The sequence below is a fragment of the Alligator sinensis genome, unplaced genomic scaffold, assembly GCF_000455745.1.
Source record: "Alligator sinensis unplaced genomic scaffold, ASM45574v1 scaffold354_1, whole genome shotgun sequence".
Classification (NCBI taxonomy): Eukaryota; Metazoa; Chordata; order Crocodylia; family Alligatoridae; genus Alligator; species Alligator sinensis.
This window is the reverse complement of record NW_005842200.1, coordinates 499,671-513,864: the sequence shown is the minus strand read 5'-3', so window position 1 is coordinate 513,864 and position 14,194 is coordinate 499,671. Positions and strand designations below refer to the sequence as shown.

Here is a 14,194-nt window from a genome sequence, read left to right as displayed (position 1 = left end):
GGGAAAGAAAAATTCACATGAACAAGTATGGCCAGAAGCAAAGTGAATTTTAACAGAAACCAGGCATAAGGGAAAATGAAGTGAAATGTGAATCTCTGAGGATTTGCTTAAAAAAGAAGACTGACAGCTAAGATGGAAAGATTCTACATGAAATCTGGCAGGGCTGCTGAGATTCATGTATCTCACATGACAAACTTTTGGCAGTCCTGTCACAGAGCCTATTGTAGTGTCATGTGTCCAGAAAGACTGCAGGGTACCTACACTATTTCTCATGCTTACCAGCAGGGGCTCTTGTGTCAAAGGAACTATAAGCAGCCAAGTTCTGCCACTCTCTCTGTTGTACTCAAGTCAATACGGGGGGGGGCTGGGCAGGGGTGGCAGGAGGAGGTGAAGGCAGATGCAAAGAGCTTTACAGTACCTGCTATAGATTTTTCAAATCTTATTCTCATCTTTGCAGTTTTAAAGCCCCAGTTCCTGGAGTCACTGTGGCATACGAGAATCTCAGCAATGAGGGCATGTTAGTTTACTGCCCTCATGGTTGTGGAACTATGCTTGAAAAATGACCTCCTAAAAGCTTCACCTTTTAGGCAAATACAACTCAAAATATATATATATTTTAAATCTCATGAGTTTTGAGCTATTATTATGATATTTTGGAGCCTGATTAATGAGTTTGGAGTGACTGGGTTTGACAGTAATACAGTCAAGCATGGGAGATTAAAGGGCTGGAAGGAGGGGTGAGAAATGGGGGGACAGAATAAGTGAAATGGTACAGGCAGAGTAAGTGAAATGGTGCCAGTGGAACAGGCAGTGACAGAAAATGGGGATCAGTGACTGAAACCGGAATGGAGAGGAAGACAGGTTCTGAAGGGGAGCAAAGAGAACACAGCCAAAGAGGGTCAATAACGGTGGTGATAAAAGGCACTGAATATCACTAAATTCTGGAGCCTGACTAGTGGCATAACTCAAGGCAAAAGCCTTTTCTTTGACATCTGAAGTTATTATTTTAAAAAAGCCATCGCCCTTGACAGTAACAAATATAGGAAGTGACTTATCGACAATATGCATTCATGTGGAAAAAAAAAGACAGAAAAATATAAATCTTCTTAAAATGCTTACCTATGTCTAAAATCTTTATTTCTTGGTGGAAGCAAGTAAAGAAGAGCAGTGTTAAAAAAAAGTTAGAAAAGAAAGTTAAAAGACAAAAAGGCAGCAGAACTTAAAATATACCATTATAGAGAAGAATCGCCTACTTTTATCCAACATTGTTAACTTACTCTGTCTTTAAAACATTCAATAATGCAGCTAGTTTGCACTGCTATATGTTCAGATGTAGATAAGCACAGTAAAAACTTTAGTGTGAATCATATTTACTGCATTCCTTAATATGGTTTCAAAGATACAACTTTTTGTTTCAATGTATTGAGCAAAAAAGTTGATATTCTACTTCCAAATGAGTTGGGAGTTATTTGCTTACAAAATCTAAGAAATCCATGCCATATATTAATTCACAACATAACCTTTGTTCCAAACTAGTGAAAGATGTACCTTAGCTCTAGAACACTAGTTACATTTCCAGATGGGAATATCCGTCGAACGTAGTTGAAGTCCCCTACGTAGAGGCTGCCATCTATTCCACAAGCTAAGGCAACTGGAGCTAGCAGCTTATTACCATCAGCTTGGCCATTACAACTTGGGCATGAGATGCTGCGTCGCCGTCCATTCCCCATGATACTACTCACAACTGGAGGTTGCTGAGAAATAAATTGATTTTCTCCATTTCCTTTATAGAGGATACCTGAGAAAAATACAACCCCCCCCAAATTTTTTCTGTATCAAAATTATAGACTGCAAATATACCTTACACAAATTCTGATGGTAAGTATGTAGGTATATGTATTTAAGTATACATACATTTTGAATATATTTTAATGTACTGTCAGGTAATTATATTTTGCAAAGACACTTTTCTTGCAAAAGATGATATAAATACTTTTTATAAATTAAATTCTATTTAGAATTAAGACACTGCTATTATCAAATTTAAAAATATATTAAAATACTCTTATTCACAAGATGTGGTAGAAATGTTAAAGCATTTTTAATACAAGCATGTTTATAATAATTCAGTTTTTTAAATGATTAGTAAAGTTAATAAGCTAAGCTATATATGCAAAGTATATTTATACATATTAATATATGTGGTATGTATACATACACACAATTTTCTCCCTAAATTATATATTTACACACACACACATTATATATATAGAACATTTAGGGACATTTTGAAAAGTGCAGAAGGGGAATGTGAGTATCACTAATTCTCAAAAAGACTTGTGTTCCTAAATTCCTTGGGTTTGAAAATCTCCCCAAAAGATAGAAATTCTAATTATGTTTACATTCATCATGGAAATTCATTACATTTGGGACTTTTGATCCTGTAATCTCACTATAATTAATTGTAAAAATTCTGTTGAATATCATTGGACCACTATTGCATACACTGGATATTAATAAGGAGCTACATAAAAGTTCTGTGACTGCCTCAATTTCACATTGCAAAAAGGTTTTTTCTTCATTGCCTAATAATAATCTACCTCAGGTAACAAAATCTGCCTCTACAATATATCTCCAGTTATAGACGGTTATTAAAAATGTCAAACACAACAAAAAAATGTTGTGGCAGGCCAACCTGCCCATTAAACCTATTTCTGCTTTGAGGCATGAAAGGTACAATCATTTTTATAAAGACAGAGTAATATGCCAGCAGCGCTATATTTTTTCTTTTGTTCTCCATAGGAAATCTGGGAAGCAAAATACATGTCTGCTGTTAAATCTTTCATAGTTAAAAAGCATATTTGAAGAATTTGGATTCACTTAAATGTTACCGGCGTCCTCATTATGATATAAAGCAATGATTTTGTCAAGGTCTGCTGTATGCATGGTTAGCTATTATTGCTACTCTCATATGTCACAATAAATCTCTATGTGGTATAATCCATGTAAACCACATGCCACCCTGTACTTTATAGGTTTATTGATTGAACGTACAGAGTTTCAAAGGCAGTACTAAGGGCTAAGGGTTAACCTTCTTTTCAGAGATACTTTTTAAAATAATCACCCCAATAAAAAATATATTGAAAAAAACATGAGAAGGTGTCTTCCCCATTAACTTGAAAAAAAATCAGAATAAATATATTTTCCTTTTCCCTTGGGGCATTTTAGGTTGCTTTTATTACTTTTCTAATACTATACAACTTGGGAGGGAGAAGAACCAGATCAAACATACACTATGAAATCATGAAGGATGAAACTACCTTATGAAAACCTAAAGAAAAGTACTCTAAATAATGCTGCATCATAAAAGCATATAGAATGTGTTTTTCATAAGGAGTCTGAGTGAAAGTCTATAATGGTATCCAAATCCCCCACCCCCTCCCATGATTACATCATTTTTGACAATCATAGAACCATAATTTTGCTGAAATAGCTGAGTTCTATAATTTTCATCAGAGGAATCCTACAAGTCAGCACACTGCACTATTACATCTGATTTATTCTGTCATTACTTTGAAAAATTGGTCCTTCACATTTCTCCTCTATTATCACAGAATGGAAAGACGAACATTAGAATATTTATTGCAGTATATCAGGATGTCCGTACAAATACCTGTCACAGTCTTCACTCCCCGCTGAATAAATTTCTCCAGCTCATCCACCCTGTCATTACAACTATCCACTCCGTTTATTCAATTAGACACACGTCACTTTGAAAAGTCATTACTTGTCAAATTTACTCTTGAACATAATTTAAAGCCACAATCAATTCACCTTGTAAATAGAAGCTATATCATTATTTTTAAGACACGTGTATTATTTACACATATTTATAAATATCTGACAGTTCTTTTCTTATATTTTAAATGTAACATTTCCCATGTTCTCTTATTTTTGGGTAGCCTGGTTTTTCTGTTATTTAGCTGAAGTATTTCAGTTTATGACCCACAGACCATACAAGCTAAGCAGGACCAAAATGGGTCAAATGCAGAGGGAGAAAGTGCTAAAGAATACCTGTGCTACAGGAAATGATACTTTTCCTTTAAAGTCAGAAAGTACTAAACCAGTACCCCCAGGATGGTGATGGCAGAAGACAGAATAGGGTTTTCTGTATAAATTCAGTACTTCCTAACCGAATTCCAACTTCCTATATACAGTTACTATTGAATACTGCATACTTTATTTACTTTTCTAAGTTCCTATGTAGTATTGGTGTACACTGCTAATTAATAGCCACATTTTACTCTAAAGCTGACTACCTTTCACTGGGGAGTGAAGTGAACCTCATTTGCATATTTTTTTAAGTGTGTTGGGATCTTTACAGGTGAAAGGTGCCATGCAACTGTTTTCTTGCAATTGTGCCTGCTGTTATAATGCTCTGGGCAGTCCCTAATAACCTGCACCTCTCCTTTTTTACCAACTGAAGAGCTAGCTGTGGGAGGGGTCTAATGCTGAGAAATGATCCACATCAGTTACGGTGAACTGATTTGTGTGACTGTCTCTATGGAGAGAGGAAGGAGAGCCACCCTACCCAACTGGCTTTCTTTCTATTTTTTTTTTTTTTTTTTTTTTTACTTCAGTGGCCCAAAAGTACTAAAGAACTATTCATGAAATGGTGTGTCAGATGAAGTGGGCCATCAGGAGAAGAGTAGAAATGTAATGGTAAGTAGTTTGATTCCATAGAAACATAACACACTGGGTTGGGACCTCATTTTGATATAGTTCATGGGAAACCTGTCAAACCACTAACCTCACTAATGATCAAATAAGATAAATCACAATGACAAGTTTGGGCTTAAATCATCCCCACTGATGCAAGCAAGTGTAATTTGTATGTCTTTGTGCTTAGGGCTGGCTACAGTGCCTCAGTCTGAATGCCATGAGGTTGAGGCTGCCTGGGGCACATGCAGTTATGGCCTTTTTGCATATTACACTTAGGACGTATATTATTTAGATGGTAGTAAGCATTACTGTGAGTTAGAAAGTTTCCTGAACTGTCACACAGTACAGGCAACCCCCACTTAACACTGTTTTGCTTAGTGCTGTTTCACTATGACATTCATTTTACATTGATACCTGATTCTACTTAGTGCTCAGCGAATTTTGTTATAATACCCGCAGTCACCATTTTGGGTCATCAAAAACTTTCGGTTTTGCTTAATGCTCGTTTCACTTAATGCTGGGTTTTTCAGGAACCAATTAAGAGTGCTAAGCAGGGGTTGCCTGTAATGCTTCTTATGATCTCAGCACTCTGGACAGGGCTGAAATGATGCAGACCACACACAGCTGATCATGGGTCCCAGCCCTCCCACTGCACGAGAGCCAGGAACTTACTGGGACTGAAAAGCAGCTGAGTGTCAGTGCTGTGCCCTGCACCAACAAAGAGCTGTTTGTCAGTCCCAGCCTCAGCACCACAGACAGTGAAGATGGCTGGTAATATCTCTGTGGGGCAGTCCTATGATAGTGTAACATGTATGACTTAACACTACTTGGAGAAAACCCTAACTTTACCAGCATACAATAGCACTCAGCATGGGTTTTTTTGCTTGAATGTGCAGACACCATGTTTTAAGTGTAGTTAACATGTTAAGTGTAATGTGTGGCAAGGGCCTTACAGCAAGTGCTGGCAATTTTCCTCCAGCTAAGACACCTCAATTAGTAAAGGAGGACAAATGGATTGTAGAGCTGTGGATGTAAAAATTGCATGGAACTATTTTAAGGGCAAAAGTATAAATACGTTCAAGACCTTGCATCCCAAGCATGAAAAAAGATTGGTAGGGAAGGGCTTCAGTTCTGCATGGATGAGCAAGCTTCCAAGGAGGAAGATCTTTTCATGATTAAAGAATGCAGGAACAAAGTGAGAATGGCCAAAGACTTAGCTGAGGGTGACCTTTAGAATAAAACTAAAACAAATAGCAAAAGCTTTTTTATCATACAAATAAAAAGAAAACTCAGGGAAAGAAGTGGAGCTGGGTGAAAATGGGGTGCACACCAAGGACAACCTAAGTATGGCCCAAGTATTGATTAAATACTCTGCCTAAATCTGCAATAAAAATACAGATGGAACTGAGGACACTGGTGGGGTGACACATGGCAATGGGGACATGAATAGAGAACTTAGTATATTTGAGGGGTAAACCAAACAAAGATGGCATAAAAACTGGGGTGAGGGGTGCAATCTAGATTAGCTCCATTGTAGCAGACTGAAAAAAAATGATACATGATTTAGCACATCTGTTAGCACAAATCTTCACTGAATCTGTCAATTCAGCTATGGTACACTACGACTGAAAAAATAGTCAATGTAGTGCCTATTTTTAAAAAAGGGGAAAGAATGACCTGTCAATTACAAGTCTATTAGCTTAATTTCAGTAGTACAGAAGGTCTTACAACAGATATTGAAGGCAAGAATGATCAAAGATATGGAACTGAATGATAGATGGAAAAAAATGCAACATGGGTTTATCCAAAGAAGACTGCATTTGATAACATGATAAAAGGACATGGATCAGGGAAATGCAATGAACTTAATTTATCCTGATTTAAACAAAGCTTCTGATACCATGAGTCATGGGAAATTACTGGTCAAACTGGAAAGGATGAGGATCAGTGCAACAATCATGAGGTAGATGAGGAGTTGCTTCAAAGAGAGCCTACAGCAGGATACTGTGAAAGATGAACTACAAGACTGGAGAGTGGTTACCAATATGTCATAATGGAATCATTCTTAGGACCTGCCTTGATAAATATTTTTTATCAGCAATCTTGGTAGTGGAAATATGTGTGCGCTCACAAAGTTTGTTGATGACACTAAACTGGGACATACTGTCAATGCAGTAGATGGCTGGATTATTATACAAAATTTAGATAATTTTGTGCAATGGAGTATTAAAAATGAAGTGAAGCTTATCAGTGAGAAGTGTGAAGTCATGTGCTGAGAGGCCCAACAACAATGACTTTGGCTAGGGGATGGGGGCATCCCAACGGGGATGACTAAGGAGGAGTGGAATTTGAATATATTGGTTGATCATAGGATAATCATATGCCGCCAGTGTGGTATTCATAGTGTATGTTTGGTCTGGTTTATCTTAACAAAATGGAGATTGAAAGGGGTTATGAACTTGTTTCTTAATATTCGTCCCGTCAATGTACTTGTAAAAGGAAAAATACTTTTCAGCCTGAGGAAAAATGTATATTAGAAATTAGATGATTTCAGAGGACGAAAGTTTTGGAATGTTTTCAAAGTCAAGCCGTGGAGGCCAAGAACCTGATAGACTTTTGGATTGGACTAGGTAAATTTAGGGAATGGTATGACAGGAGGGAATTCTGGCTCAACAATCAGTGTGTGAAATCATGTATTTGCAATAAAAATAAGTCTCTTGCAGGTTGCAGTGTGGTCAGTAATGTAGGTAAGGGTGGGCAACTGGGCCACTAACCTCAGGCACCAACACAGGAAGGGCATGCCCAGGCCCCCTCTGCCTGTTGTGGCATAGATTGCCCTGGTGCATCCCCTGTTCTGTGCATTACTCTGCCCCTGAATTGCATCACTGCAGCATCCACGCATTTGTTGCCATCCCAGTCCCACCTGCTCCTTCCCTCTTGCTTGCTTACTGAAGCTGCCACTTCCTCTTGTGAATGCTACTGCCTTTTGAGATACTTTCCCTCTTTCTTCTGAAGCAGTTGAATATTAGCCACAGCTAAGGCTGGGGGTTCTTGACTAGGTTAAGATAATGCTCCTATTGATACTTAGAAAAGTCAGGGGTTTCCAGCTGGAGGGTTTTGTTTTTCCACTGGGGAAATTTGCTGTCAAACACCATCTGGGAGTCCGGAAGGAAATTTCCCCCTAAGTCAAACTGGCAAGAACTGTGGGCTTTATGCCATTTGTGGTAAAGAAAGTTAAGGTCCTTCCAAGCACAGAGCTTTAAGATCTTTTGAGCTTGAGATATATTAACCGACCACTTGGCTGCCACTGCAGTGTTAGGGCACTGGAAGTGCCCATGTCTCTTTCTTTTATCTATGGACTATTAGAGGTTGCTTTTGGTGTTTTGGGTATTTGTGGCTGTGGGTTAGAAGTGGTGATATGGAGATTTCGTGAATAAAGAGCTGCCTGCAAATGCAGGGGACTAAACACAGTGACTCAGGATACTCTTTCCTATCCCATCTTCTTAAGAGCACCTCCAAGATAAAATATTTTTTTAACATTTAAGAAATAATGACATATGTTACTAATTGTGACACCTCTGTTAAGTAAAAGCCAAAGGTTTTTATGAGAGTGAAATGTGACACCATATGCCAATTTTGAGCACTTAACACACACAAAAAATTTCATACTTTGCTAGTGTATGGATCTTTTTTAAACCAACCCCCACCCCCAAAACAAATTATGAATACATGCTTAAAGCTATTAACAATGACAAGCATAAATCCTTACCATTCTGAACATCCAGTACATGATGTTTATCTAATGTCCAACCACCCATGTTGGAGGCATCCAGCTCATAACCCTGTAAAATGGCAGTCCTCTTTTCCCAGAGAGTGAGATCCAAACAAGACTCATATTCATACCCTACAGACACTGGAATAAGAATAAATAACATTTTATATTTCTAATGCTATTTGAAAATGGACTTTTTTCCAGAAAAAATAAATATTTTCATTTCTCTGCTAAGCATATGATTTATCTGATCTCATAAACCTTCATATCTGCTATCATACTAAGAAAGTTGAAAAATGATGTATTTTTCAAAGTAATTTTGGAGGATTAAAATTACTACTGTATAGAGTAGATTTCTTACATCAGTCTATTGCAGATCTTAAAACTAGATTCACAACAAATAGCTGCATGAACCTGTCCTCAGATTACTTCATTATACTACGTGTAAATCGACTGAGATCTGACAATTACAAATGAAACCCCATTTTGATTTTTCTTTTATAATACATTATTATAAAAAATACATTAATCTGATCTAACATTTTATTGTATGTAACATTTTCTAACTAACTGATTTAATAATTTTTATTTTAACTCTGGAATTCCAAGACAATAATGAAAATTCAGAAAAACTCCATACTGAACATACCAACAGCCTCAGATAAGCCATAGACCTTCTGATTGTAAGCATCAGTTTTATCCCATATGAAAGTGTAAGCCAGATTAGGAGAAGCAGGGAACCATTTTTGGAAAAGTCTTCCCACCACTGCCACCATAAGATGAACCTTCATTAAGTTAAATGGTATAACAGACTGTGTCATGGTGATCTTAAGAACTGATTTATATCCTGCCGCTCTGGAACTTAAATATGATAATTTCAAATCAGTTCCTGGGATTGTGGTCTCTTCATGAAGTACCTAAAGGTTGACAAGAAAGATTACAGTATCTTAAATGATTTTGAAATTACACTGAATACAGCAGCCATTGTAAAAGGATGCCTGCTAGAACAAGACATTAAAGCCCATTATGAAGCACAGCCTGCACCTCAGCTCCATTTTAATAAGTAAAACATTTGTTGAAGGAAATAACAGTAGGGTTTTTTTTAGAAGACCTTTTTTGTGTTATAGTCACTTAAGAGTATTTCCTAGAGAAGATGCAGAGAAGGGCATAGAGGGGCTGGATATGATGAGAAACTAAAGAGGGTAGGCCTATTCAGTTTAGAAAAGAGATGCGTGAGGGGGGACAGATAAAGGTGTACAAAATACTAAATGGCAAAGAGGAAGTAAATAGGGATTTAATATTTACTATCTCTCCCAATACAAGAAGCAGGGGCCACAAAATGAAAATAGTAGGTAGTAAGCTTAAAACTAACAAAAGAAAGTTCTTTTTCACACAGTGTGTAATTAAAGTGTGGAACGCACTGCACCCAATGCTGTGGAAACTGACTGCTTAACCAGGGGTCGCACAAATTCTTGGAGGAAAGGGGCATCAGTAGCTACTGAGTGTGGGAGTTAAGGATACAACCTCTGTATCAGAACTTTCTTTAAATGAGAGAGAAACAGTGGAATGAGAGAGAAAGAGCTGCAAGTGAGAGAGGAACAGTGGAAAAAAAAATCCTGGTCATACCCAGTCATACCCCATACTCTCTTTCAGCATCCACTCTCTCCCACTCTGTGACACAGGATAATAGGCAACATGATCTGACCCAGTACACGTCAGTTCTTAAGTTCTTACATAAACTAAGTCCCTTAGCCATTTTCTTTCTTTCCGGAAAAAATTCCTTGCGTCTTTTTACACAATAGTTTTGTCAATGAAGTAACCTCTTTTCTCCAAGTCTATCAGGCAAAACACTTCTTCTGAAACTGCCATCTACCCCAAGATGTGGAATACACAAAGCATATAGTCACCGTAATATAGACTATACTTTTCCAGGGAGCACTAGATATTATGTAGGATTCAGTATTCAAATCGACATGTGTCCACACGGGTTACACTAATTTTACTATTATGTCTACATTGTACAATTCACAAGCCGATTTGCCCTAATGGCTCAGTATCTCTGCACAACCTGTTCAGTGCAGACCAGTGGTTCTCAACTTTTGTAGACTCAAGGTATCCCTTGTTAGACTCTTGGAAAGTGCCAGCTCTTAGCTTTTGCTTGGTTTTTGACAACAGAAAAATAATAAAGCAATGCTTCTGTTGTAAAGAACTTAGAATGACCACAACAGTTCACACTATAAATTTGAAATCTGTGGGTTTATCTTGTAACTCACATTGGCACACCTAGCAGCGCTAACGCTGTGAGGCACACCTGTTGAGAATCACTGGTGTAGACATACCTTCAGAGAGACAAATTTAGTTCTGAGAAACAATAAGTCTGAGATACCACATGGCACAATCAAAAATAGACTTTGTAAAGTGAATTTGATGCTTAAAATTCTTCTTCGCTGAGCATCTCAGTATCCATCTAAAATCCATCTAAGATACAGCTCAGCATCTATCTCCCATCTAAGCCCATTTGGGATTCATGAAGCAGGTACCCCTATGAGACAAGGCAGTGCTGTGCAGAGATATACTGATTTACCTATGAACAAGCTAGCTTCAATGTCCTGGAGCTTACACAGCATCAGGCAGTGCTGTCTGGAGATACCTGAACTAGCCCTCATATGCTAACTATGGGATCTGTTGTGTCATATACAATAGCCTTAGCTTGGTTATCTCTGCAGGATTTTGCTTTGTGCCATACAGACATGCTGTATGTCTACCGATGGACCCAATCTAACAGGCATGTTCAACCATGCCTATTATACTCAGGGGCTAAGGATGGACATTCAAAAAGCCTGAGCCTGAATTGATTCACTGTTTGCAGATTAGTCTAAATTGCACAGCTTAAACTGATTAATAACTAGACTGATATTCTCTGTTAAAGCAGGAAATGCAGCCACATGCCTGTAGTGGCTCAAGCCAGAAGCCAGGGGCACTAGAGCATGCCTGCCAGCCACTGCTAAAGGGGAAGGACAAGAGACACCTTCCAAGGCTGTCACTCCTCCCTGCAGGAGTGGAGGGGGCGTGGCCAAGCACCAGCTGGGGCTGGCACAACACACGGGATGCCAGCCACCAGCTGGGCGGGGGCAGGGGGGGCAGCAGCTGCCACACGACTGAGGATTGGGAATGGGGAAGAAGTCCTTTCTCTGGAGCAAGCATGTATTGAACACAGCAATTAGCAAAGCATGCAACAGGGAACTACCAAAAATCTTTGCTTAAGCTTAGGTACTGCCCAGTAAAACAAAGCATATACAACTTAGTCTAACTCAGGGGTTTTCAACCTTTTTGGGCCAGTGTACCCCTGGCAGCCGGTTGAGAAGGAAGGAGTCCCCTGGCAGCCGGGAGCAAGCGGGGAGTTCCCCAGTGGCCAGTTGACAAGCGGAAGTGCCAGTGGCATGGCGGCAGCACAAGTGCCTGCTGCCTAGTACCCCTTGAGGCCTTCCCAAGTACCACCAGTTGAAAAACCCTGGTCTAACGTAAAAAGTAAACCAGGAAGACAAGAGAAAGCCTTGCATAAGTCTTACATATGCTGAGGGCAGAGTGTCTCCATACAACCAGGCATTTAGAAAGGCTTTGTTTGGGTATTCCTACCATTTACAGGTTCTGCTTTATAATGTAAATGTACCTCTTCTTTGGTGAAGCCCTGGGCTCACCAGTGCAAGGCTTGGACCTGCACAGAGGGGACCAGTTTGCCTCCCCCGACCATTCGCTGTGGAATTAACCCCCTCCCTGCCTGGCTGCAGGCAAGGTGCAGACACTGCGCCCAAACCCCGGTGGTCCCTGTGGGGAGAGAGAGGACAAAGGGAGGAATTAACTCTGTCCCTGCCTGGCTGCAGGCAAGCCATGGAGGTGCAGCTGAGGCTGGCAAACTCCAGCTGTGGTCTGCAGGGTTTGCCAGAGGGGGAGAGTGGATGGAGGGAGGAATTTGCCTCAGGGGCCATGGCAAGCCAGCATCTGGCCACGCCCTGCCCCTGCTCCAGCTAGAGAGCAGAGGGGAGGGACCAACCTAGCTCTCTGGAACAGAAAGAAGAGCCCCACCCAGCCCAGAGAGCATGCTGGGATGCTGGAGGAGTCTGGTTTAACTTAAACCAGGATTGGGTCTGGGACAGACAATGAATAAACTGGTTTGACCCAAATCAGTTAAGTCTGATACTACATTCAAACATGTTTATCTCAAACTGGTTTCGGCCATTTTCAAACTGGTTTATGTGCATTGAATGTCTGTTCTGTTACAGGTTTAATTCAGTTTCTACTCACTTAAACTAGTTTATGTGTAATGTCTGTCCCTACAGCTTGACAGAACTGAATGCAGCAAATGAGAGAAAGCACAGCCAATTTCATTCAAAACAACTTCTTAGTATAATGGCTGGTGGTTAGAGCCCTTGACCAGAAACAAATGAGTTGGGTTGTAGGTCTGCCTCAGCAAAACAGGATCAAACCCATAACTTTCACCTTCTAGAAGAGTGCCCTAGCCCCAGGCTATGGTGAAACTGTGCCCCAGGGCCTTCAAGCCTTCTGGATTCATGGGACCAGGAGAGAGCTGAAGGATATCTGACTTTGTAGCGTCTGATAAGGACACTGCCCTGCTACTGGAGTTGGGGTTGTAGGACCTGAGTTCCAGTCCCTGCTCCAGGGAATTCTTGCTCATTTTGAATAAAAAAGCTATTGAATGAAATACACAAACAGTGCTGGGAGCAGGACATTCCATTCCCTGCTTTCATAGGCGACACGTAGGAGGGTTATGGGGGCGGGGCATGTGACCCCCCCTGAAATTGGCCCTTGCCAGCTGGGGAGTGGGGAGCTCCAGCCAGTGCCCCCCCGCCCCCGCCAAGACGCTCCAGTGGCACTTCCATTTATTCTGACGGGACTTCCGGTTTGCTGCCAGCTCTTCTGAGGTCGATGATCGGCTGCTGGGGGACCCCCTACCCCCAGTTGGTGATCAGCTGCTGGGGCCCACCCCCCTGGTCAGTGATTGGCCGCTGGGGGGACCCCCATCCCAGTCAGCGATCAGCTGCTGGTGGCCCCCCAGAGCCAGGAGGCACCAGTTGCCCATGCCTGCTTTACTCTTCCCATTCACTGTTTGGGGAACTTAGGTGCCCGATTCATCTTTAAAACTTTCACTCCTGGAGTTGGGTGCCTAAAAGTCAGGCATGCAGATGTTGAGCATCATTTGCCTAAGTGCTGTGGTGGCCCTAGCCCAGGGGCGGGCAATTACTTTGGGCGGAGGGCCGCTTACCCAGTTTTGGCAGGCTGTCGAGGGATGCATGGGTAGCCCTGCCCCTTGACAGGTGCCCTGCCCCCTGGTCACCATCTTGGGACCAATGTCCCAAAGTCTTGAGACCAATGTCCCAGGGCCAGCACTGGTGGGGCCCAGAGCGGGGCGTAGGCTGGCAGTGGTCTGTGGAACTGGGTTGGGCTGCACCAGCAGGGAGAGGGGGAAGCTGACCTGGCTTCATAGAGCCCCTGCCGGCCGGGACCCCGTGCTCCTGCCACCCGGCTCTGGGTCCCACTGGCACTGGCCCCAGGACACCGGTGTAGGCCCTGTGCTCCCACTGGCTCCCTGCCCACTCACACTCAGTGCCCCTAGCCTTGTGGTACAGGCAGGGGGCAGCACACAGCCCTGACCCCCTGCTTGCCAGCAGGGAAGAACCTGGT

At 41.2% G+C, this 14,194-nt stretch overlaps 1 protein-coding gene across 9 annotated transcripts in view; it reads right to left on the bottom strand.

Moving 5' to 3' along the window:
* Positions 1 to 14,194, bottom strand: part of TENM3 (teneurin transmembrane protein 3) — a 540,570-nt gene that overhangs the window by 46,736 nt on the left and 479,640 nt on the right. For 8 of the 9 annotated variants that reach the window (XM_025207579.1, XM_025207580.1, XM_014521286.2 and 5 more), the window contains 4 exons: positions 9,144 to 9,411; positions 8,492 to 8,635; positions 1,549 to 1,798; positions 1,120 to 1,140 (listed from right to left, as the gene is read on the bottom strand). In XM_025207579.1, coding sequence (XP_025063364.1) covers positions 1,120 to 1,140; positions 1,549 to 1,798; positions 8,492 to 8,635; positions 9,144 to 9,411 — 683 coding nt within the window. The remainder of the gene's footprint in view (positions 1 to 1,119; positions 1,141 to 1,548; positions 1,799 to 8,491; positions 8,636 to 9,143; positions 9,412 to 14,194) is intronic. The other variant, XM_014521287.2, reaches the window with a different exon arrangement.